Source organism: Pleurodeles waltl, chromosome 8 (genome assembly GCF_031143425.1).
Source record: "Pleurodeles waltl isolate 20211129_DDA chromosome 8, aPleWal1.hap1.20221129, whole genome shotgun sequence".
Classification (NCBI taxonomy): Eukaryota; Metazoa; Chordata; class Amphibia; order Caudata; family Salamandridae; genus Pleurodeles; species Pleurodeles waltl.
The window spans coordinates 1,511,957,406-1,511,983,002 of record NC_090447.1 but is presented as its reverse complement, the minus strand read 5'-3'; the positions used below and the strand labels follow the sequence as shown (position 1 = coordinate 1,511,983,002).

The 25,597-nt window shown below is 45.3% G+C and overlaps 1 protein-coding gene across 1 annotated transcript in view; it reads right to left on the bottom strand.

Annotated features, from left to right (window-relative positions):
• The window catches only part of CD2 (CD2 molecule), a 76,915-nt gene extending 52,967 nt beyond the window's left edge, over window positions 1-23,948 (bottom strand). Inside the window, exons 1-2 of the mRNA XM_069202801.1 lie at window positions 23,838-23,948; window positions 10,295-10,579 (exon numbers count right to left, since the gene is read on the bottom strand). Of these exons, the coding sequence (XP_069058902.1) occupies window positions 10,295-10,579; window positions 23,838-23,898 (346 nt within the window). The 5' untranslated portion in view covers window positions 23,899-23,948. The remainder of the gene's footprint in view (window positions 1-10,294; window positions 10,580-23,837) is intronic.
• Window positions 23,949-25,597: the final 1,649 nt, after the last annotated feature.

Genomic DNA, 25,597 nt, shown 5'->3' with positions numbered 1-25,597 from the left:
GAGCTACAGCATCCTGGCTCTGTACCACGGCGAAGGATGTCATGGCCACGCCACTTCCTGTCGAACACCAGCGTCATCACTTCCTCCTGAGCCCGGGCCCAGTGCTCTTCATGCTCCTGGTGTCTCTGGCTGGAGCACCTTTCTTCAACAATGGCCCTGCAGGAGCTTCCCAAACAACCTGTAAATCCTCACCCCGAACTGATCTCATTTTTAACCATCAAGGCCTCTCGGTGGTGATCCTTCAGTTGTCATTGACGTGACTGAGCACACTGTGGTGTGAGTGATGAATACATCACTCGAGGGTGTGATGAAGCAGAAAATGAAGGTTTTGATTTATTAACGCATAAACGTAGTGTGAAATAATCATGTGTGACATTAACCGAACTAATAAAGATTGTACGGGGACAAAATGTGCCCTCAGAGTAGTTTGCCAACATTATACGCGTGCTTTATATATAACGTGGTGTATTAGAATTGCACTAATCTGACCTAATCATAAACGTGTGCTTCGATTTGCTTGTTTGAACTACGTTAGCTTAGCATTACTTTAGAGGAGGCTTTGGCCTAGTGGCCTGGTCTCACGGTTTAGATGCTCGTATTTTTCCACTGTGCTAATAAACGTGTATTTTTGCTTGAAGCTGTACTTATCCACAGAAACTGTTCACATGCTTATCTTAAGGATTCGTGCCAGCCTGGCATATTTTCTCTTTAATTCAAGGTCGACTTGCAGGTGCGGACAATGGAGGCTCTGAAAGTGAGCTAATTGCTATACAATGTTGCAACTTGCGTACCCATCTCTAAGGATAATGTATGCTTAAGTAAAAGCTTGAGAACTGTCGTTTTTGATTGGACAATTTGAAGCTAACCTATGAACCATCCAATGGAGACCCTACTGGATTCGAACTGTTGTCTATAAAACCCAGGTGCACGAGGAGAAGGTAGCCTTTTTGCAGCCATTACCAGCTCGATACCCGCCATTTTGCAGACTTCGTAGCTATTATGGCCCACTTTGCTGCGACGCCATTTTGAGAGACTTTGATGCTTTCTCTAATCGAGTGAAAGAGACTTTAATGATTCTTGCCCTAGAGACTTTAACTTTGATTTGCCCCTTTGCATGAAGTAGTAGTCTTAACTTGCCGCCGTGAGGCGATTGCCCCGTTCACTCCTGCCCTTTGCCCCGTCCCATGCTGATCGAAAAACGGTACCTGTGAGACAAAGACTTCCTTGTACGCTGATCGTAATTGGTAAATATGAAAGGAAATTGTAAAATTGCATTGTGTTCCTTTTAGGTAACCAACTGCTGATTTTTTGATAAGAGCCCTAGATAGGAGTTTTCTAAATTTATGTTGCTAAATCGTTTTTGCATGAAGTCCCACATGCCGATGCTAATTTGAGGTTAGATGAGGATTCCATATGTCGCACGATGCAATTGAGATCTTGCTATGCTGACTAAATGTATGCAATTAGCTCATTACAGATTACAGTTCTAGTGATTTGCATTGCTATTATCGAATGCCTTGTTATTCAAATGCTACATAGATTACACTTGTTTCGACGTTATGGACAGCTATTAATGTTCATTTATGTTTATCATTTGGTGTTGAGACACATTTATATTGTGCTAGCTTTGTTAATATAGGGAAATAAATTTACTAACTTTGAATAAACTGGTGTGGTTATTCCTGACTGAAAGGTCAGGGTTCGCCGAAATGTATTCTGGATTAATCATTAAGTGTTATGTTGATCAAGGTATTGCTTATGTACGTTATTGATTATTGATTTGATGCGACGGATCGATTAAGAGTACAGAGAGTTCCCACTTAGTCAAAAGATTCATCGGCCTAAAGAGCGTCCGAACACAGGTAAATTGTTACTACGGTTCGCTCTAACAGGTGTCAGATACGGTTTAAGGCAGGACAAAGGGGTCTCTGGCCCAGGGCCCCAGCCTTTCAGGGGCCCCTGATAGAGCCAGCTCTGTTCTGCAAAGAACTTGATCTGACTACCTTGCATAACTTTTAAACCGATTGTTTAAAATACCGTCTTCCTTTAATTAATTTTTTAACGTGGGTGATGTGCTGGAGTCTATTGCACACATTTTGCAGAGAAATATTGTGGTTATGTTTCATTCACCAGTCATAAAAAAGTGTCTTTTAGATAAAAATAGGACCTCACATATGAGAAATGGGAGGGACTCACAGAGATTACTTCCAGTAATAGGAGGGCTCATCACAGGGCAGAGCTTTGGATTAGACTGATCCAGTGGAGAGGTTGCCCCCGGAAGAGTCCCAACATGAACCTTGTAAGGAGGGTCCTATCCCTTCCACCTTGCACGCCGAGGGTGGCTTGTACCAGCACACACTCTGATTTGCAGGTTTCCGCAATTCACAACCTTCCCTTCCCTTACGCAGAAGGTCCCTAGAGGTGTCTTCTCGCCAGTTTTTGTCCTTCGCCGTAAGGTGGCCAGGTGAGACAAAGATGTCCGGTCTGCCCAGCTTATCGTACACATCTTTGACATACCTGAGCCACGGGATACGGAGGCCCACACCGCATCCAAAGCAATCCAGGATGATGTCCCTATCCAGCGAGGTCTCCATGGGTTCACCAGAAAGAGCACCATAACATCAGGGGGGCCAGTCTGATGATATCTGCTACAAACAGCAGGCTCGGTTCCTCATGAAATGCACAGCTGGATGGCCCTGGCAACACGCCGAGTAAGCATCTACAGCAGTGCTTAATTTGTAAATAAAGAGGTGCCGGTGCCCAAAGCCCTCCTCTTCAACACGAGGCTGCTGCAATTAAATGTGTGAACACGGAATACTGAGGCGCCGTAATCCTGAAGCCATCTCGGGCCTCTTCAATCCATATAAAGCCACTCCCAGCCCCTTCACCTCACTCCTGCAGCTTTCTACATTCTTCCTTTGTGACGCTTTTTCGTTTTTCCCGTCCTCAGTCTTCCCCACATGTGTCTTTTGCTCGCAGCAAATGCTTGAGGCAGACGACTAAGCCCCGGCCCTCAAAAATAAGTGCCGGTGCTCAGCACCGGAAACAACCGGCACAAATTAAGCACTGATCTACAGATCCTATTTTCCTCGGTTTATAAGCCCTAAATGGCTTTGTACCCCCACAAACCAGTGCCGTAAGTGCGGGTCAGGACACATTTCTTAGCGTAAATCTCAACAAGGACCATCACTGACCTGTTTCCTATTTTGGACACCAGACTTAAGAGGCATCCCAGAGAATTACTAAACTTCTGACAACTCTGTTTTAAACAGGGTCCCCAAAACCTACGTGAGTCAAAAGTACCCCCAAATAAGGGAATTCACGAGTTCGACCCAAGGGGGTACCCTGAAGTGCAACGCAGCGTGATTTAGCATACTTCCGCCCACATGGCATCGCCAACGTTTGGTCAGGTTCATGTGCAACCCCCAAGGTGCTCATAAAACCAACTCAGGCGTCCATTAGAGCCTGGAGGCCACTCGCTGCCTGAGACATCAGGGCGGCATTGTCTCCATTCAGGAGAACGGGGACCCCCTGTCCCTTTACAGTCAGTGGGTCCCCGCCCCAGACCGTCAACATGGCCTCCAGGCCTTTAATATATAAAAGATGCAACATTTGGGTTGTTTTCAGTGCTCGTTTTAAGCATCTATTGGCCTCCCTGCAGTTTGTGTCAAACCAAGAATGAGCATGACCAGTAGAAGAGGAGATACTCTTGGTAATGGACCCTAAAAGATGAAATTCATGAGTGCTAATAACAGTGGTATGATAAATGCAAACGATCAAAAAGGCGCCCCAGATGTTCCACGCAAAGCCTGCGCTTAACATCATGCGGATTTGCTGACTTCCATGCCAACCATGACCCATCGAGGCTTGGCAGAAGTTGGGACCCCCCCATGGCAATATCATGCGCACCAGACTTTGGGCAGAACAGTGTAACAGAAAGAGGGCTGTGCTCGCTCAGAGGGCTGGGGGTTATGTTACCATCACCCATGCAGCCTAAAAAACTCCTGCTAACAAAGATGCCATCAATGACGGGGGGTCCTGTATCGCCTACATAAGTAGGAACAGATAAAGAAGGAGGAAGAACCCCAATCAAAAACATGGCACAAATCGAGCCTGGCCCGGTAAGGAAGTAGCAACCAACCTCTGCTGTCACAGGGGCAGATGAAGGTATCCAAGGGATTCATACCAAGGGGAAAAGCATCAGGGTGAGTCTCCCCCCCCTCCCCAGGGCCCAGCCAGGGAGATGTGTAAGCCACCATCATGAGAAAAGTGGCTGGATTCCAAATCAGAAATAAAATCAAAGAGGGCAACACATTTAGGGTTAGGCCAGAGGAAAAATTATCATTATAATAAATGAGTTAACACAAATTTAAAAGGCTTTGCTTACTTGACCAAAAGTGCTTGAATTATTCTATTATGTGTGGGAATTGGGGCAATAAGGCAGTCAAAAGAAGCTTTAAACCAAAGAGCCAACCCTGCCAGAGCCCTAAACATTCCTGAAGAAACAGCAGGGACTGAGTGCAAAGTAAGACCATCACAAAAAACTCCCTTATAGTCCAGGTCAGCAATGCACTAGGGTCTCGCATTTGTCGAAGTTACAACTGTTCACAGTTGTAAACTCCCAACCGGATTTTTCCTGCATTAAAAGAAAAAAACAGCGCGATCGCGCTGTACACTTCACACAAAGTGCAATTATGATCGTAACCGGCAAAAGTGCGATTAACGAAGCGCTCGACTTCTGCCCAGCGGGATCGCGCTCCGAAAACAGAGAAAAAGTAATCCACAACCCCAGCGAGCCTTGCATGTTTTCCGTATTTGGTCGCTGCGCTCGAGGAGGGCGAACCACGGAAAAGGCATGACGTATGCGTGCCTTCCACTAATCAAAAGAAGCAGATTCTAACAGGCAAGCCAACTTGCCAATGAAAGACACTGACGTGACATCGACAGGGCTCTGAGCCCTTTTCTAATACCGAAAGCGTCTCGCTAGCGATCCGCATGCGCGAGCGCATGCAACGCAGGCTCGACCCTAACAAGCTCTAGCCAAGGCACATCGCAAATTTTGACAGCGAGGCCAGCTACATTCCAGCTCAGCATGTTGACCCCCAGGTTTAGTGCCAGACACTGTTAAGGCAGGCTCAGGGACCGTACCTCCCTATGGTACTGGACGGCTGTAGAGGGCAGAGCAAGAGCCCTACAAAGTGCAACACAGTCAGGGCCAATAGCGGGACATTCCACCCCCTCCAGACCTTCAGATCATTCAAGGGAAGAACTTTCCAGTCAATCATTACTGCAGGAGCCAGCCAGAGCCGAGAAACAATTGGCAAAAGGCACCGCAAAGAGGCACTTGGCAGCAGGTTGACAGCAAATAGCTCTCTTGGGGGCCCAACCCTGAAGCCCATCGCCCTATAAAAATACCCGAGACGTAGAACCTTCACGTTACTCTGCTTGGCAATCCCCAATATACACGGCTCACAGCAGCTCTTCAGCAACCAGTTCTTTGGCAAAATGTATGATGACACAACGCCCCTCAAATTTTCTTTAGGGAACAGGTTGAGATTATGTCAACGTGTTGATTGAGCCAATGGGTGGCCTTGGTCATCAGCTGCTCCAAGCTTTTGGCATTCTGTAGTTTTAGCTTTGGGACATTGGCTAAGATAAGGAAATAGAGGCAGGAGGCAGGGGGTAAGTCAAAAACAGCATCAGAACTGGCACTTCGATGGGCCATACCAGGCGATCAATGGTCCAAATCCTGCAGATGGCCAGCAGTTGGTTCCAGGGGGTGATAAAATGTAGCATCACCAAGGGAAGGACCAGGTTGCACAGGAACTGGTGGTGGTGAATACAGCTAAGTAGGGCCCCTGGGGAATTTACAGAAACAGCTGGCTGCGGGGCTGTGATCACAGCAACAGACTTATTAACTTCCTTGGATCCAGTACCAGAGCTGGTCCGCATGGCCAGGGCCTCAGATAGCTTGCGTTCAATGGCAAACATGCAGTCCATTACGGGCAAGAGAATCACAGTCAGGGCAGATTTCAAAGCTTCAATCAGGCCATTAGTCTGGTTGTTACACCCCTAAGCCTGGAGGTCATAGTTTGGAGCGCAGTCAGGATTACCAAGAGGAATAGACTGCAGAGCAGGCAGTGAGGCCGTGGGTCTGGGCTGCTTGCCTTTCTGTTTGCGCTTTGCGGGGGGATTTGGTGGCATTAAGGATGAGACGGGTGGTAGCGCTAGCGTGAGACAGATTGTGCCTTAGAATTAGCGCACCATTGCCATCTTGTCATCCACATGATGAATGCCCTGTGTTGACCGACTGGGCCCTGGGAGAAGCAAGTAAGGGGAGGTCATGGTTATGGGAAACAAGGGACAGTCTCCTCCCAGCAAGCTTTATCTCCTTGTACATAACATCCACCGCCCATCAATAAAATCATCCATGGTGGAGTTTATTCCTGCGGCGGGGTTAGAAGCATCCAATCTGTAGTATCTTGACTGTAATGCTCAGAACAGCCTCTAGAGGGCACCACAATAAAAATAGCATTTGTAAGACAAATAGTCATGTAACCACATAGTTAGCCCCTAGAGAGCATAACCACCTGAAAAGAGAATGATAAAATGTAATGCAATGTAACCATATATTTACCCCCTAAAGGGTTTAGAGCATTACACATTTTCAGGCCTATTAAAATAATATTACAAACAAAGCCCTTAAAACACAAACTATACCCAGCTATAAAACAAACTTTCCATCTTTGAGAGAATTCAAAAAGACACTGATTGGTGGAAGGGGGTATTATGTTGGGTCCCCCTCAACCTAGTGTAGATACCCAGTGATGACCTAGACAGGAAGAGCGTGCTGAACAATTTGATGGTGGTCTCTTTGTCCTAGGACCACCACATGGTGAGTTAATAGGCAAAAATGTTTTGTAAAAGGAATGCCCTGCAATGCATTATGGGGAGAGTTTCCGAGTGCAGCAAATATTGTAGTATCTTGACTGTAATGCTCAGAATAGCCCCTAGAGGACACCACAATTAAATACCATTCGGAAAAAACATGGTCATGCAAGCATATAGTCAGCGCCTAGAGGGCATAACCACATGAAAAGAGAATGGCAGAAATTAATGCAGTGGTCTCTTGGGACTTTAAGCTTTTATTATCAGTCTTGTCTCTTGGCTAGTGTTTTACCTGATATCTCAGGCTGGGCAGATGGTATTTAACCTTGCCTTAACTCACAGTGTGGGTGAGGTGATTAAAGTGAGGGCTATCACAATACATGTACCTTGTTGTGGGAAAAAGAGGTAAAAGGCAGTATCAGCTGCCCGATGGGGAGGGGACTCAATCACTGGTATGTCAGTCGGATAACCAAGAAAAAAAACAAGCATTTGTAGCAATAGGTAAACGTTAACTGCCTTGAATCCCCAAAGGTGGGCTGTCTATGCCTAGGAGACTGACTGTGTAAGTGCTTTACTTACCTGAGAAACTTAATCAAACTTACCTCCCCCAGGACCTGTTGATTTTTGCAGTGTCTACTTTAAAAATAGCTTTTTGCCATTTTAACCTATACTGTGTATGTTACTGCTCTAATTCAAAGTTCCTAACTTACCTGTGTGAAGTACCTTGCATTTTATGTACTTCTCAAATATTGAATCCTGTGGTTCTAAAATAAATGAAGAAAATATATTTATCTGTATAAAAAACTATTGGCCTGGAGTTAAGTCTTTGAATGTGTGTTCCTCATTTATTGGCTGTGTGTGTACAACAAATGCTTAACACTACCCTCTGATAAGCCTACTGCTCGACCACACTCCCACAAAATAGAGCATTAGTATTATCTAATTTTGCCACTATCAACCTCTAAGGGGAACTATTGGACTCTGTGCACACTATCTCTCACTTTGAGATAGTACATACAGAGCCAACTTCCTACATTAACACATAGTTAAACTGCAGGTTTCAGATTCCTTGATACTAAGCGATTCATCTGCCAACAAGAGGTAAAAGGTAGTATCAGCCACCTGATTGGGATTGGACTTGATCACTGGTATGTCAGTCGGATAACCAAGAAAAAAGAACAAACATTTGCAGCGATAGGTAAATGTTAGCACATCGTACCCGCTGAAAAGAGATGGTTATCAATCGCTAAATCAGAAGCAGTGTTGGGGAGGGGTGAGGGGGACGGCACAGGGAGAGTAAGTGACGTGCAAAGCTGTGGAGACACCTGGTAACCATGTGTTGCGATGGCCGACCAGGCTGAACTGTGGACGTGTTAGGATGGACAACAAAAAAGAACAATTAGTGAAATCGTCTGGATGTAAACCAAGCACCCAAAGGCGGTAGAATCAGAACCAATGCATTAAAAAAAACAGGATTTCTGAATGGCACAACAAAGAACGAATGGCAAGAGTGGGCGTGGGAGTGGGCGTGGTTAAAAGCCCATAGATTGAATATAACATGTCTTGCAGACAGCGCTGCACGCTGCCTTGACTCAACCTAAAAAGGGCGACAAAGGAAATAGCCGCGGGTGCTTAGTCAGGCAGGCAATCAAACAGCCTTACCTGTAAGACGTTATTGTTGAATATCAGCAAAGTGTGCCATCAGTAGTTCATCTGTCTCTTCTGATGGCCATGGGAAAGCATTTCATCAGAATTAAATAAGTCCTTATTGAGTGAGCACTGTGTTGTCAGTTGTTCACCAGTCTTAAGTGCAAGGAGTGAGACGGTTGCGCTTCAAGTAATAAATAAGTACATATTTAGGGGCGTAAGCAGCTGTCTGTAGTACATCTGTCTAAACTAGAATATGCTGTCATTAGTTAGTAGATACCATTTCATTGGTGTGAGTAGAGTGGTGAGTCAGTGATAAATAAGTCATCATTGATGGGTAGAGAGGTCTGTCAATAGTACACTCGTCCTTCCTAAGAGGGAGTGTGTGATGTGTAGCGAGGAAGGCTGTGCCGCTGGTACATCAGTCTTTATTAAAAGGCCTTGAGTAGTTTGCAGACTGTGGTAAAACATCATTTGTTGCAAAGATTCATCTGCCAGCCTCCCTCTGGTTTTCCTTCCGAGGGCTGAAGAGCTTACACAATAGAGTTAAAGACACCAACAGAGATGCCACAATTCTCAGGTTTCGGGGAGCGGAGTAACAGGTAAGGGAGTTGGAGCACACCAATCTGGCGGTCCAGAATTAATTCGTCCCATAGGGTCTGGGACTGCAGATTATGTGAACCTCCCTGGTTCCCTTATCCAGGCCATGATCAGTCACATGCAGATCCAAACTAAGAGAGGTGAGTTGTGGCTAGCACATCCACTCTTTAGCTTTGCACTCTGGGGTAAGAAATCCTCAGATTATAACAATAAAAAAAACTACAATTCCTGGAAAGCAGAGTGAACCCAGAAGTAGAGGTGCTACTCAAGCTTGATTTAACTGAACTTGAGACCTAAGTGGAGTAAGAGAAGATCAACATATTATATGAAATAAAATACCCCCAATCATAAACGTACAAAATATTGCAAGGTGGCTCTTAGCTTCAATACCCGATAAAGGTACTTGCTCCAGGGCGTTGTGTCTTTAAATGGCCACAAAACTCAGCTGCCTTTTAATCTTTGAGCTGCATTTTGTTTGTGTTGTGCCATCCCAACCCAGCTCCTCTTGTGTAATTCTTCACCCTACGCTCCTGATACTGAAGGGTGAGACAAGATTGCTTTTAAGAAATCCTTGGAGGGTCTCTCTGGCCATGTGTTGTGAGAATATGTCTTTAGTCATAAGTGGACCGCTGACATAATATCGGAAGCAAAAATATTGTGTGGACAGAATATTGTGTCAAAAATATCACGGACCAAAATATCGAGATGGTAAGTGCAAATAGGTAATTATAGATTTACTATTCTTCACTCCATATCTACCTACCTTGAAGATATATATTTTGTCAAGGTGCACCTATGTGGAACTATATATAGTAAAACATTTCTTACTAATAGATACTTACCTTCACAATGTTTTTTTCATTAATATTCTTGACACAATATTTTGTCCAATGATATTTCTGTTTCCAATATTCTGTTTAAACACCATCATAAGGATCTCGGCCACTCTCTCCACTCTCAGCCTGCCAGGTGGATGATAACAAAGGATACTGAAAGCTAAAGAGCAGAGTGTGCTGTCGATAGTACAATGGATCTGACAGCTGGGTAAGGAGTAGAGATTAAAGACAGGAATGCTACGAAAAACTGTTAAAAAGAAATACATTTTCACTGCACTGATTGGAAATAACAGTAAAGTTACGACAGTGGTGCGTTAACTTACCAATTCTAATGAGCTGAATTGTTTCCTTCTTTTTGAGTGTCCCGCTGACGTCATTCACCTCCACAATTAATGTCATGTTCTGGTTCTGGTCCACCTGTAGTGCCTTATTACTAAGGAGACGGAAACCGGAGGCGATGGCACCAACCGGACCATCTTTCCATTTAGCGATATGCTTATTGTCACTGCTCTTCCAAACCACTGTGTCTCTGTAATCAATCCCCACAATGTTGATCGGCACTGGTCCGGTCAAGGGTCCATAGACATCTTTGCTCTTGCCTACCAAGACTAAAAAGAGAAAAGGGACAAGAGGCATCAACAGTCCGCCCGTACTCAGGGCCCGATCCACAAAGGTAAAGTTAGACCAAAAGTCTAACTTTACTACTTTTCGGTATTCGCAAAGGTAAAGTTAGACCAAAAGTCTAACTTTACTACTTTTCGGTATTCGAAAGGTAAAGTTAAACCAAAAGTCTAACGTTACTACTTTTCGGTATTCACAAAGGTAAAGTTAGACCAAAAGTCTTACTTGACCAAAAGTGTAACTTTACTACTTTTCGGTATTCACAAAGATAAGTTACTACTAGTAAGTTTACTACTAGCAAAGGCCACAGGTTGCCTTATTAAGTCCTTGTAAGCTCACATAAGGAACAAATACTCTAGAGCAGTGTTTCCCAACCTGTGGTCCGGGGACCCCTGGGGTTCCAGAAAGCCTCCTCAGGGGGTCCGCGACTAGTTAGAAAATGAAATAATGTTAACAGATTAATAAAGTGTATATAAATAAAGTGGATAAATGTACAAATGTAAATTTTAAAACATACTGTAAAAGTCAAGGAATTTGAAATTAGAGGCTACAAATTAAATTAGTATCCTCAGACCGATTCGTGGGAGCAGTGCAGGTGCATCAAACAGAATATAGTATGGACAATGTGTGGCTTCAATTAAATTTAGAAAAGCTACAACCTTCCTATTAATATATTTTTTTTTTAATCTTTATTTGTTTGCAAATTATATCATGTGGATTATCGTATGTGTTTGATGAGTGCGTGTCTCTGCATTTTTTCTATATTGTTTTGCTGTTCAAACAATGTTTAGGCTGGAGTCCCCAGCTTCCAGTGGTGACTCAGTGAGGTGGGGGGTCCACAGATTCTGATAATGATTCAGTGGGGGTCCCCAAGATCCAGTAATGATAAAGTAGGGGTCCACAGAAGTCAAAAGGTTCAAAGACACTGCTCTAGAGATAAAGGTGTAGATTTTGGATCCAGGAGATCTCAATTAGAATGCTGGACTTCTTAAGCGATTTCATTGTGTGATTCTGGGCACATCATGTGGTTCCCTATGGCTCAGTCCCATTATTTTCCATAAAAATGTGCTATGGGGAAGTTCTGTTTCGAATATACAATATACTACAAAAATATATGTATGCGTATTGCACCAGTCGAAAGATCCCTAACTCCTGTTGCAAGAGCTGCTGTCTCACCGACAAAGACCCCTCCAGTTCCCACAATGTCAAATTACTGAACAGTCATGTTATTAGAAAACACCACTGCAGGACGAACCTTGATGGAGTGCACTTCATAAGGGTGAGATGAGCGTTTACTGACAGCCAGTTGTGCAAACACATACCTTTCACTCCATACGGCCGGTCTCACTTGCCACACCTGCAAACTAACCTGCGCAGGAAATTACCTGTAGTGAGGGCGAACAGCAGTCTCACCTCTGTCACTGACTGGTTGATAACTTACAGAACAATCTTGTCACACTTTTAAACAATCATTGGCAAAACCAATTGAGTTGGTCTGTTCAATAACTGAGAGCACACACACACACACAACACACACACACACACACAGTCTCCTACACACCTACCCACATCACCATTTCTCTTATAGAGTCATAAATTTGTCAAACATTGTGCTCTTACACACAAACACATTACATCATTGTGGTGATGGTGGCAGTAGTGTTGATGTTGGATGTAGTGGGGATGGTAGACCTAGTCGAAGTGGTGGCAGTACTGGTGATGTTGAGAGCGGTAGTACTGGTAAAGCTGGTGACAGTGGTGGTGATGGTGAAACTGATGGCATTAGCAGTGGAATTGATGGTGATAATTGTGGTAGCACTGGTGATAATGGTGATAGGGGCTGGAGTTGTTGTGGTAGAGCTGGTAGCGGTAATGATAGTGGTGATGTGATGGTGTAGTGATGGTGATAGTGGTGATAGTGGTGTGATTGATAGTGGTAGTTAATGGTGTTAGTGGTATTGCTGACACGTGATGATCTTGGTGTTGATAAGAGTGGTTGTTGTAATGGTGTTAGTGGTAATGTAGTGATGGTGGTGGTTATGGTGACGATGGTGATGGTGATGATGTGGTGGTGGTAGGGAAAATAATGGTGGTGACGGGGGTTGAGTTGGTTGTGGTAATGGTGGCGGTTGTGGTAGCCGTGGTGGTAATGTTGATGATATTGGAAGTGGTGGCAATGGTTGTAGAGGAAATGGTTGTAATTGTAATAGAGGTGGCGATGATAGTAATGGAGGCTGTAATTTCGGTGGTCATTACGGTATTGAATAGTGGTGGGAACAGTGGTGATGTTAATGGTGTCAATAGTGGTGGTGGTTTAAAGGTGGTGGTTGTAATGTGGTGATGTTGGGAATGGTGAAGCTGGTAATTATGGTATTGATGGTCGTAGTAATTATGGTGTTAACGGTAGTCGCAGTAGTGGTCATGGTAATCTCGGTAGTGCTGGAAACAGTGGTGGTGTTTTTTTCCCAACATGAAGAGTGTCTGTCAGGCTGAGGAAAGGTTAGCCTGACAGACATTATTTATGTGCAGGCCAGGCAGCCAGGTGCTAAACTTGCGCTAAATACGCAGGTGCCTGGCTGCCTGAGCTGAACTTTGCTGGGCTGAAGATGTGACAGCTCCTGTGCGTGTGACCTCCTCAGCCTAGAAAAAGTGCTTAGAGGACCTCCCCCTAATGATGAGGAGGAGCATGAATGAAATCCTCAGACCTGGGCACTTAAGTTTTAAGCCTTGAAGTGCCCTGGCCGATAAGTGTCTATCACTGACACCTCATCACAGCAACTCTCACTGACTCCATCCCACTCTGTGACAAGGTAGAAACTGCCACTTCTTCTCATTGGCCATGGTGAGCAAATGATAGGAGGCGGCAGTCCCAACCCTCCTTAAACCTCTGTGTCTTCCCTCCAGAGATGCTGTAGAAGATAAGTGTTGTGGGGCATATTTATGAGGATGTGACGCAGTGCAGCAAGTCACCTTGTGCTGCGTCGCAGGAAAACGGCAGGGTTGCACCATATTTAAAAGAATACGGTGCATTCCTTCCTTTGTTCCGGCGCTAGCACCTTCCTGCACAAAAACAATCCCGTGAGGCGTGTAACAAGGAGAAATACAGATATTTCTGCTCATTACGCATCACTTCGGAAGGCATAGCATTTAGGCGCATTACCAGGTCTACCACGTATGGTAAATCTGGAAATGCATCAAATTCCATGAATGTTGTGTGGAAGCACCCATGTGACATCCATGGAATGCCTCCCAGGGGCAGAGTGACGCATTGCAGCGATTTGTACTACATTGCTTTACTCCAGATTGATGAAGCCACTCAGGGCAATGCAAGGTAGCCTTGCATAGCTTCATAAATCTAATTTTGGGCTTGGGTGCAAGTGACACACAACTGGGCTCATAAATATGGCCCTATGTTTTTATTTAATGTTTGGTGCATGCATATGTGCATGTGTGAATGCATGTGTATATGTGACTGTGTGATGTGAATAGGTGTGTGTGTGTTTGCAAATGCGTGGGTGTAAGTGAATGTCCATGCGTATGTGTGTGTGCCCTCCATGCTCTAACCACCAGCTGCCATTGATGGCGGCAATAGTGGTGGTGGATTAAAAATGGCGATGGGGTGGTCATAATGGTTGTGATGTTGGGAATGGTGAGGCTGGTAATTCTGGTATTGGTGGTAGTAGTAAATATGGTGGTAAAGATAGTCGCTGTAGTGGTCATGGTAATGGTGATGGTAATTTTGGAAACAGTGGTGGTGCTAGTGGTGTTGTAATTTTTGAGATGTGGCTGGTGATAGTTGTCATGAAATGGTAAGTGTGGTGGTGGTAATGGCGGTGGCAAGGGTGGTGACAGTGTGGGTGATGCTGGTGGTTATGGTAGTTATAATGACGACAGTGGTGTTGGTGGTAATGGTAGTACTGGTTGTAGAAACAATGGTGGTGGTAATAAATATGTGGATGTTATTGATGGCGGTAACAATGGTGGTGGTGCACCAACTCCCTAGAATTTTCTGAGTCAGCTAAGGTCAGGCAACTAGGGAACTCTTGAAAATTAAAAAAGCTACAGACCATGCACCAAACCTTGAAAGGCACCAAAATTTTGTATACTTTCTTTCGTCATTTTCTGTTTGTCATTGTAAAAGTTGCATTGAGTGTTTTCATGAAAAATCAGAAAACTTACCTTTCACTGCCAGTCAAGAATCTTGAAAAGTGCCTGGGGAGGACCACACCTCCCTGGCATGGCAACGGCCACTGCATCCCTTCCGCCTGGGAAACCTGGAGTCCTCGTGCATCCCAAATACTGTGTGGTGCTGTTCATCTGCCCTAACACTCAGCCTGCATTCAGTGTAGATCATCAGGGACTGTAAGACTTTCCTGAATTCCTTATTCTAGGCAGGTAAGACCCAGAGTGATCATCCTACCCTGGAGATATCCCCAGGCCCTATCATCTGCTATCCTCTCATTTTAACCTGGGGCATTATTTAGAGGGTCAGTGTATTTCAGGCACATACTGAGTACTGAATGAATTTCATTTCAAGACCGGAGGCTACCATTATGCATCACATCTTTTAATGCCACTTCAGAACTCTGCAGCACCTTTAAAGAACTTCCTAACAATAACATAAATCTACAACTTAGAACAATGTAGTCCATAAGTAGCACCTACACAGAACACACTTCCTCTTTTAAATGCTGCTTCTGGAAGAGATAAGTGCATCTGATCTAGGCTGCCAGGAGACATTGTGCAACTTTTCATTTCTGACTGTGCCACTGAGGGAACCACAAACCCTATAATGTTTGTCAGCTCATCAAGGACACCATATGAACAGTGGGCCCCACTTGCGTTCCTAAAGAGTGCATTCTGAGGTAGCCCTGTATTGCTCACCTGTAATCCTGGTTCTTACTCAAGGATAGTGAATACAAGTATTTATTAGTAGTATGTGCGTTCTGGTGTTAGCCCAAGTACTGATTAGCATTTTGGGCCAAATTTAGTAATTTTTCTCGCAACGTAGAAACCAAATTTGCTGAGTTTCATTGCACAAGGGGGAGATATAGTGCTGCATCATATCTATTAACCCTTGCCCACTGATGCTGCCATCCTCTGCTCTGGCACCCTGATTAGGCTGCCATGCAGGCGCACTGCCTCACACCACGGTGCTGAGATGAGTGTGCATTGACAAGCATAGGAATTTGACTTGAAGCATGCTCTTGCAGGATCAGTTCCTATGCCTAGGCAAGCTTTGTAGGACACCACATATTGGGATCTGCTTCTCAACGCTTGCTTCATGACAGTGTCAGTTTTTGACACAGACTCAGTCTCGCACAGTGGCGTAACTTAGGCCCCGGCAGCCCCTGCGGTGCAGAGGGCCCTCGAACTCCAGGGTTCCCTCTCAGCACAGTACCCCGCCTGAGAGCTCCTGACTAAGACTTGGGGGGGGCTCCATGTACTTTGCAGGGGGGCCCCTTCAAGTTTTGTTATGCCACTGGTCTTGCATTCTTAGTAGATTGGGCTTTGTGTCAAAACCTTGTGTATTTGCACTCATCCCCCTCAGTAAATACACAGTAATGCCCCAGCAAGTACCCCACGCCACGACGCAAAGCAACACAAAAAGTGTCTTTGCACTGAGATAATGGCACCTGTCCAGCACAAAACAAATTTTCTGATGGACAATACACATCCTTGCAAGAGTTTGTGTTGCTTTATATCTTTTTGGGGTGGCGCAAAGCCTTAGTAAATCTGGACGTTTGTCTCTTGCCTGAACTGTTCCCATCCCTCTGTATTTAAGGTGCCCCTCAAGGTCCATATGCCATGGTGTTTCTTCTCCAGAAGGTCTGAGCTTCAAGGTGAAGCCCACTCACTCCACCCACAATCAACACGAGGGGTGGCACCTATCCTGAGGCTTCCCACTCCCCACTTTAATCCACCCCCCTTCCTGCTGTGCTGTCACCCAAGAAGGGTGGTGAGTAGGAACTCATGTTTCCTGCTTCCACGCAACTGTTCAAAAACCCCGCTAAAAGATCACTAGCCTCCGCTTCTTACACACTTCCAGCATGCGTCACTGGGGGCTGCCCAAGCACACCATTGTCTTTTCCACGAAGTACCTCTTTTCCGCCTTCTGGGAAGAATTTCAATGTAGTCTTTCACTTCTGCTCTTCTGACTTGGCTTTTATTCATTTAATACTTGTTTGTAGAGTGTACCTAGCAGTGGTTCTCCAGTGACCACATGTTAATTTAGCATCAGTAAGCTGACTTTGCCTCTCAGGATGTGGGTAACAAGTAGTGAACATGAACCACCATATATGGACTGTGAATAGGTCAGTTTCCTTGACCCTGCACAGAGCAGTCTGCATACATTTTCTAATTTTGGGGTGAGTTAAGTAGCCACTGCTCAAGGCGCGTGAAGTGTATCCAAAGATGTTGACTATCACGAGGGATGTCCAAAATTACAGAGTCCCTAATGATAGACCTATATCCTTGGGGGACATTAAACAGAAGTTAATCAAGCACACATACATCAAATGAATTCTTGCCACTAAGAGGGAATCTGATCCTAGGAACACATACTCTAATTTGATCTTTGGACAAAAGAAACAGAATTTTGGAGGGAGAGAGAGAGAAGTTTTCCACAGTATGGGTGCTAGAACAGAGGGGGGACGACTAACTTTCCTCTGCTAATATAGAATAGAGACACAAAGACCTCAGATGGTTCCATATATGAAACTTCGGCTTATAGAAGGACTCATAGTTTAAGAAGTAAGGGGGCGCTTCAAGCATGGACCACTCAAAAATTTACAACCATGCATGCAGACGGAAGCTAAAGCTCTTCGTTTAATCAAGGGGACATGAAATCAAATTCACCAACTAACCAAAGGTGTTGCACAGCCACGGTCTGGGCAACCTGCAGTTATTATAAGAGAGACCTCAGCAGCTTCAACTGATGAACTCGCAGCGGTGGAGTATCCTGGGGACCACTAAATGGTGAAAAAGGCCACAGGACAAGATTGCTGTCACCTACAACTTCAATGAGACCTTCTAGTGATTTTCACGCAAGAATTGTAACTGGTCTTGGACAGGATCCCTTGCCAAAAAGTGAAAGCCCCAAAGCTCATCTCTGTCACCCTTAGCCATGGATTGCACTTTTAGTTAATCTGTTCATTGAAAAGCTAAACACAATCCATGCAGTGGTCACCAGAACATGAGGGTGACTCAAGAAGTACACCTTAGCCCGACATATTGAAACCATTCAATGATCAGACTTTGAACATCCTTTAGTCCTGAAAGTTCCAGATCTGTTTGTGCTGAAGCTTAAGTGGTTGAGGGGAATTGGCTGGAGAAAGAAGGCCAAACACAAATGTGGGAGTGATTCTTGCTTGAACCACTGATAGTGACATTACAGTGCTCTCATGATGGGCAAAAGAGCTCATTGGGCAATTATTCTTTTGCAATTCATTTTTCTTTTGATTGCATCTAGGAAGTCCAGAATAGCATTTTGTTGCGAAAACACAGGGTTTACCGGCCTGCAGAACTCACAGGCCCTCAAGATGCTAGGTTGATTGCTTCAATACAAAAGGACTCAATTCCTTTCTAAGGAGTCACTAGTCCTGGTGTCGCCGCTGAGTGAGTGATCAATTGCCAAAGGTCAGTTCTTGATGGCAAATCAGGTCACCTCGTCTCTCTGCTCTGGGTAACTGAGTTCTCCACTGATCATACAACTCCAGTCACCTTGCCTGAATGGCTCTATATTCCTATCCAAGATGTTTTATACACCACACTGACCTCAGCTGTTGCTTAGCCAAGTATCTCAGTGGAAAACAGTGAATTGTTAAAACTGATATCAGTGTTTTCAGGAACTGGTGGGAAGTCCAGGATCCTAATTTTGTTTCCTTGGCTGTTACCAAAGCTCCAATTTAATCTCAGTCTACAAGATAGAATTAATGTATGGTTTTTAAATAACTTGTGCTGACTCAGAAGGCTCCCATGTTGTCTGGTCCTGGTTTAAAGAGTAGTGATCCTGTTGTTGCACGTGTTTGACTCCATGATGTCCTTCTCAGTTTCTCCATTCCCTGCTTTGATTTTCTCTGTACAGGGCTCCATGCCAATGACTTTGCTCTCAGTCCTTCACCTGGATTTGCACATTTCCTAATCGTTCCCATAATTATGTATTTCCCCTTGGCTGAGGTTGGCAGCCCAGGTTCTCCCATCTTTGCCTCACTGCTAAGTTCTCAATGTGAAGGAGAAATTGGGAGGAAACGGCTGGGCTGGCCAATCCGCTCCTCTGGGATTTTCCCAGTGGGCTGCTTGTTAGGGGCCTGCTTCAGAGCATGTTGGGCTACCATGACCCCACAGTGAGAGCTCCCTGGTGCCCATTTGAGTCGTGGCTTCCTTCAGTGGGGGGCTTGTTTGAACATTCATTCCAGGGATGATTTCAGTTTACAGTTCAGTTGAAAAACTTTCTAACTCTAGGAGGTCTGCTCTTGTTGACAGTGCAGTGTGGACTGACCAGCTTTTCCATCACAAGGACAAGTTAGCTTGTCCTTCCTTCCCCCACTGCCCTCTTTTGGGGAATGCAACCGTACTATGTACGGCGCCCAAACGAAAACTTGCCAGAATACACCAATGTTGTGAATTGGGGACAACAGACAAATAATTTTGAGTTTCATCGCTCTTGCAAATGGACAAGTAGCTTCTAACCGAAATTTTAGGTGTTTCCATCACGGCTCATGTCATTCTTGCTAAAACTCAAAGGGCAGATTTAAGAAAGTGGCTGCACCCAACGCATCGCCACTTTTCTTGCGCCTCTTAGTGTCCCCTAACGCCACAATGTGTGATCCGTATCTAAGTATACAGTGTGTCATGGCGGTAGTTAGGGGAACTAGTGTCAAAAAATGTTATGCTAGTTCGGAGCTTTGCAGGATTAGCGTCAAAAGTGTTGATGCTAATCCTGCAAAGCCCATTGAGGCCCATTGAAACCAATGGAAGTATCCTTTTAGCGCCTGCTCTGAGCAGGCATTAAAAGTGCCGAAAAAAAAGATGGAAAGAAATCTTTAAGATTTCTTTGCGCCATTTTTTCATCCCTCCTAACGGGGGAACACCCCCCTTTGCATATATTATGCCTGGCGCAGGCATAATGTAGCACAAAGGGTTACAAAGTGGCGCAATGAATGCATTGCACCACTTTGTAAATTTGGTGCTGCAATTTTGGCCTTGTTGGGCCACATTAGCGTAAAAATAAATTATGCTAATGTAGCGCAAGGAGGCACTAGGGGCTGTTAAATCTGCCCCCAAATGTTTTAGTTTATTCTTTGAATAATAAGATACGACACTGGATTGTCAAGGAGAGGTGGATCTTTTAATAAGCTATATCATTCAATGAAGACATATGTTAATGAAACGAGTAACAAAAAGATTACTAATGACAGGCGTGAAACATATGTTGATTGTGCCCTTATTTATAGTGAAGGAGTACACCGAAAGACGATGTAGACTGCGCCCATGTCATCAAATGAAGCAAAGTCTGAGACATACAAAGGCATAGAGTGCTTCATTTGAGCCAGTGTGGGCTCCTGGTCGCCGGTGCTCTGCACCGGCACTTAATTGTCAACACCAGCACTTTTGACAGTCTGCCACATGGTGCCACGGTATGTCTCATTTAGAATTCAGCGAAGCAATAGTTGTTTGTTTATTCAAACTACATTGAAAATAACTAATACCTGCCACTCAATCCATTTTTAAAGCTTTGAGGGCCTGGAATACTCAGAATCGTTGCACTTGTAGGAGTGTGATGGTTAGTAGTGGTGTTGGTACTCAGTCGCACCTCGTGACAATCAGAAGGGGCGGGGCGGCGCGTGGGGATGATAAATATTTAATTTAAAAAACAAAACTTAAAAACCCACGTCCCTCCTCCGCAGCACGCTGCTCCACTCCTCCGTCTCCTCGCTGCAGGCACAGGCTCCCAGCATGCCTTGCGGCCAATCCTGACGCTGCTCAGAGCAACATTAGGATTGGCTGGGAGCGCTCCCAGGCAGACTGAGAGCCTGGCCTGCTCTCTCCAGCCCGGCAACACAGTGCCGGCGGGAGAGAGCCTACTGCGCGTGTGTGTTTAGCCAGCCCGAGACAGCCGGCCAAACACACAGGCGCTCTGAAGGGAGGTCTGTGCACTCCCCTCAAGTGCTCGTCAACCCCAATGCCCTGCCCCTTTTTAAGAAAACGATAATAAACCAAGGTTATTACTGTCTTCTTGAAAAGGTTTTGCAGCTGCGCTGTTGGCGGGGGCGCAATGCTCCCCCGCCCTCATGGAGGAGCCGCCCCTCTTGGTACTGCCAGTGGTAACGCTGGCAGGAGCGATGAGTGGTACAAGCTGCAGTGGCCTCCTGACAAGGGCCTGCCACCTATTTATGTGGTACAAGCTGCAGTGGCCTCCTGACAAGGGCCTGCCACCGATTTCTGTGGCACAAGCTGCAGTGGCCTCCTGACGAAGGCCTGCCACCTATTTCTTTTCACTAATTAAGCACGAGATGCATACAGTCACACACAACAAAGCAGTCACACACATTGCGTATCCAGCCCATCCTTTCACTTTAAAGATCATTGTTGTGAATTACATTGATACACATATCTTATCCCTTATTTATGCTCCTTTAGGATTGCTGCATCAATAGCCAACCCTATGTGTGCCAGCGTGCTCCACATGTGTATAACAATACTTTTCAAAAGTGTCTACATTTGCAAAACCACAGCTTTTCCCCCATGTGCATAGCTGCCTCGTTTCCAGGCCCATGTGCGGCAACTTACTCAAGCCCCCATTTTTTCCTAGAATTCTGGGACTTCTCGTCTGGTTTTATACTGGTGTAATAATAGAACTACAAGTCCCAGAATTCTAGGGAAAAACGGGACTGGCTTCACCAGTAACACATGGACCTGGAAAACTTGGCAACTATGGGTGCGTGAAAATGAGTCGCAATTTGTCCGTAAAATGTATCCTTCGTATGGCGAAATAGCGCCATTTACCAAATAAATGTTAAACACTTTTGTTAACCTCTTATGCCTCCTAATGAACTACAGAACGAATATTGCTGACAGGCGATCCCAATTGAACTGCAGAACGTCTTTCTAATATCCAAAATTGTTTCGTTTTACTTGGTATTTTTCAATAATTTCCCGTGGTTGTTCCACTGGTCACCGGTGGACATAAGTAGATGTTCAAAAAACTACATGGTGAAATGGAAATTTCGGTAGCCCTGATGCTCATATATATGCACACTAAGGCCCTGATTTAAACTTTTTTTGGCTGGCATTACCGTTTTTATTTGACGCAAAAGCGGCGCAAACTTACAAAACGGCACAAACTTACGAAATACAGTTGCATTTTGTAAGTTTGCTCGCTTTCGCATCAATAAATGGCAGTAATGCAGCGCAAAAAAATATTAAATCAGGGCCTCATTTCTTACTATAGTGTATTACTCTCTCCTGCAGGAATACAGGAAATTATTCATTCAAAAGAAGTGACTTGTGTACGTTTAGTGCTATGAGGTCCCAGTCTGTGACAGAAAGCGCTGTGAATATGTAAGTCACTATTTCAAACTTGCTTCACACCCAGTGTAAGATAGGCTACAAAATGCACAAAAAGATTTCAGATAAAAAAGTGCTTCTAAAATATTGATTTTTAGTAATGCCCAGACTATGCATAGTGCAATTTCTTTTATAAAGAACTGGTAACTCCCTTGCAATCCCACTCAATAAGAATAAATCTGTGTCATCAGGCAGATTACAGTGATTCTATCAATTAAAGCCAGTGCCGGCTCCCAGGCACCCTTTACATTTGCAAATTAACTAGTTGTGCACATTTACATTCTTTCAGGCAGCAGGCCCCCTGGCAGGGAGGCTTGTTTAGCTGCCTGTCCCTTCCGAGGTTTCACAGCACAGGAGACTACCTGCCTTACACTTCAGCTGAAGCAACCGTCCCGGGATGGCTGTCTTTTCACAAAAAGTAGGGGACCTGGTTTTCTTAAAATAAAAAAATATGGGCACTTCGTGCCCCTCAGATCTTACCCACTTCAACCACTCGTGCTCAAGCAGATCCGCCCAGACTGCGTGATGCTTCTTGCAATCCTCCCGCTAACCCCGCTTCCTGTAAAGCGCTGTGAGGTGGTAGAAATGCATCATTCAGCGCTTCATAAAAAACATAAATAAATATTTCCCTAACACTAGTGTAGAAAGGGAGCCAGGGGCCCCAGAACAAGCAAAGGACATGAGTCCCATGACTGCTGTCTGGCTACTAAAATCAGTGCTTAATTTGTAAAAGAAAGTGTGCCGGCGCAAAAGCTTTGTTTTAAGCCTCCGGCCAGCGCTATTTAATGTCAGCGCACCAGATACAATGGCTGTGTAGTCTTGAATTCACCCCAGGCCTCTTTAATCCACTACCAGACACTCCCTGCCGCTCTTTCTTGTCGGTCCCTGCTTTCTCTCTTTGTGATGGTTTTTTCGTCTTTCTCTCCTGCCTTCTTTCGATTTTGTGTGTTTGTCCCCTCTTGCTCTCTGTAAATGTCTTTGAAAGAAAAATAAGCGCCGGTCCCCAAAATGAGTGCAAGTGGTGCCCACCGGCAAACCCCTGCTCAATTTAAGCACTGACCAAATCTAGCAGTAACCTGAGTTTGGTGGGCCTGTGTGCCCCTGAACCCTGGGATAGCCAGCTGCTTAGCTGCGCAAATAGCTGCATGTCCATTAACCAGTGGCACATGGGCAAATATATATTTAGAGCTTTGAGTACTCACAGGAAGATGCAGATCCTTTCCTTTTAAATTACACACTGTACCTTCCAAGGTAAGGACTCTGTGTATGGCACATGTGTGAACAAGCCTATTTTGATTCTGAAGGCACTTTGGAGATCCTGCTTAACTTGCACCGTGTACTTTGGCCCTGATTCCAAATTGAGCAAGAAATAGAAAAAAAATGTGTGGTCAGTTAACCCACATATCTTTCTCACATAATTTATTCTCATGCAATTTCCTCCAACTGCTACCTGGAGGAAATTCTGCAGGAGGTAGGAAAGATGCCATTGGATGCAGTTGGCTCCAAGACACTTCCAGCTTCCTGTTCCGCTCCCAGAGGCCTCTGCTCCTTCCAGCCTCCGGAGAGAGTTAGCATCACTGGCTCCTGGAGGAGTGCGTGTGCCCTCAGGAGAAGCTCGTGCGTGGCATCATCCTGGCATCTTATTTCCAGCTAGTCCCATCAGGGAAAGCCACTCACCTTGGGCCAGCGAGAGAGCTCCCAGGAGCAGTAGGACCAGGGTGGCCTCCGGGGAGGGCATGGTCTGCGCTCCCCTCTGAGCTGTGCAGACAGGACGTGAAGAGCGGTGCACACCAGGCTGGCTGACTAACCCCTGCTCCTCCGTCGAGCGCCTCTTCTAGGCAGGGAGAGGGCAGGGAGGAGGGGCTAAGGGGGTGCGCGAACCTATGCTGACGGTGTGCCTTCTTACACGCTTGCCTCTTACAGAGTGGCTATTGAGGCAGCAATGGGCCCTGACACAAGAATGAAACAATGGGCCACCATTCTGTGGTTCGGAAATAAAAATCAGGTACTAATTGCCCTGAAGAGGGCCCTTCTCGCCTCTAGCCCTGGTGCCGCTGCACCTGCTGCACTACCATATCTATGTCCCTATTGTTAAATGTGTGTATATTTCAGGGCTCAGGCAGCACACATTTGGTAAAAGTACACTGTCACCACTGACGTCACTGTTGGCGCTACTTCAGGTAGGTAAGGTAAGGTAAAGGTTTATTGTTTAGTTACTTAAAACCATAACAAAACGGTAAAAACACACAAACACTTGTATATTTGTGATGTAACTGAGTCCTCATCAATGGATTATGCGCATTCTCCAATCATTTCGATATGCGCTCCATAGGAGCTCGTTTTTAAAATATAATGAGAGATTGCTGCTTCAGGCTTTGCTTGCTCAGGTGTGAGTAGAGCATGATACCATTAGAGTCCATTGTAAGGCACTGGCTGTGCACTAGCCTCCTGCGAGACGCAGGGTGAGTGGTGCTGTTTTGTTAAATGCTGCTTTTGCGTCACCAGCGATAGAAACTTCACTAAAGCACAGTTCACATGCAGGTTTCCAGATGCAAAGCACGGCATCACTGCTTGTCTCCGTGTCCATATGCCTTTTTCATTAAATTTATTCTTTAGTAGGGCTTTTCGTTCTGGTACAAGACGGTTGCATGAGCAGAGGACATGCAGGAGATCTTCCGTGTCCTCACCGCACAGGCGGTAAATAGAGTTGGCTACGTCCCTCAGCCAAGGGGCTGCATTTAAAACAAGTGGTAAGAGCCCAGGACGATACTTTAAGAATTGCTCCTTTGTTCTTTTTGCGAAGCCCTGGAGTCGATATGACTGTGGTGTCAGAGACGTGTAGGTGTGCAAAGTCATCCAGGCGTGAGGCCTCTGTAAGAAGGCTGCTTTGTCCTCCAGTATAGACTGACGCCTAATTGATTTCTCTGCTGCTTTCTTAAAGGCGCTGTGCAGGATTGGGGTCCTCCAAAGATCAGTGAGCCCTGTCTTCTTAAGTGAATCGTCTAGGTGGATTCTGAACGGGGAGGTCTTCTTGCGATCGAGCTCTTGCCACATATAGTAATTGAGGGTATCCAGGGTGGCACCACAGGCTGCGCTCCAGAAGTTTATATATGCACCGTGTCGTGCCAAGGATTGATTCATTAGGCGAAACTCCAGTCTCAATTGGGCCGGGGAGGTGAAACTGGGGATGTGGAAGATCATCCGGTAGACTTTGCTCACTGCTTGGTTTAAGATGTCTGCATCCCTGCCCCTTTGTACTTCGCTCCTGTATGTTATTGTGGGCAGGAGCTTGTCTTTTAGCACTTTTAGGAGGGGGTGTATGATGGCCCATTCAGATAAGTTTTTAGTCTTTGTAAGGATAGCGTTGTGGCTTGACTTTTTCCCAATAGGCTTTTTTTTTGATGCACGAAGTTCCCTGATTTGTCAATGACGACTCC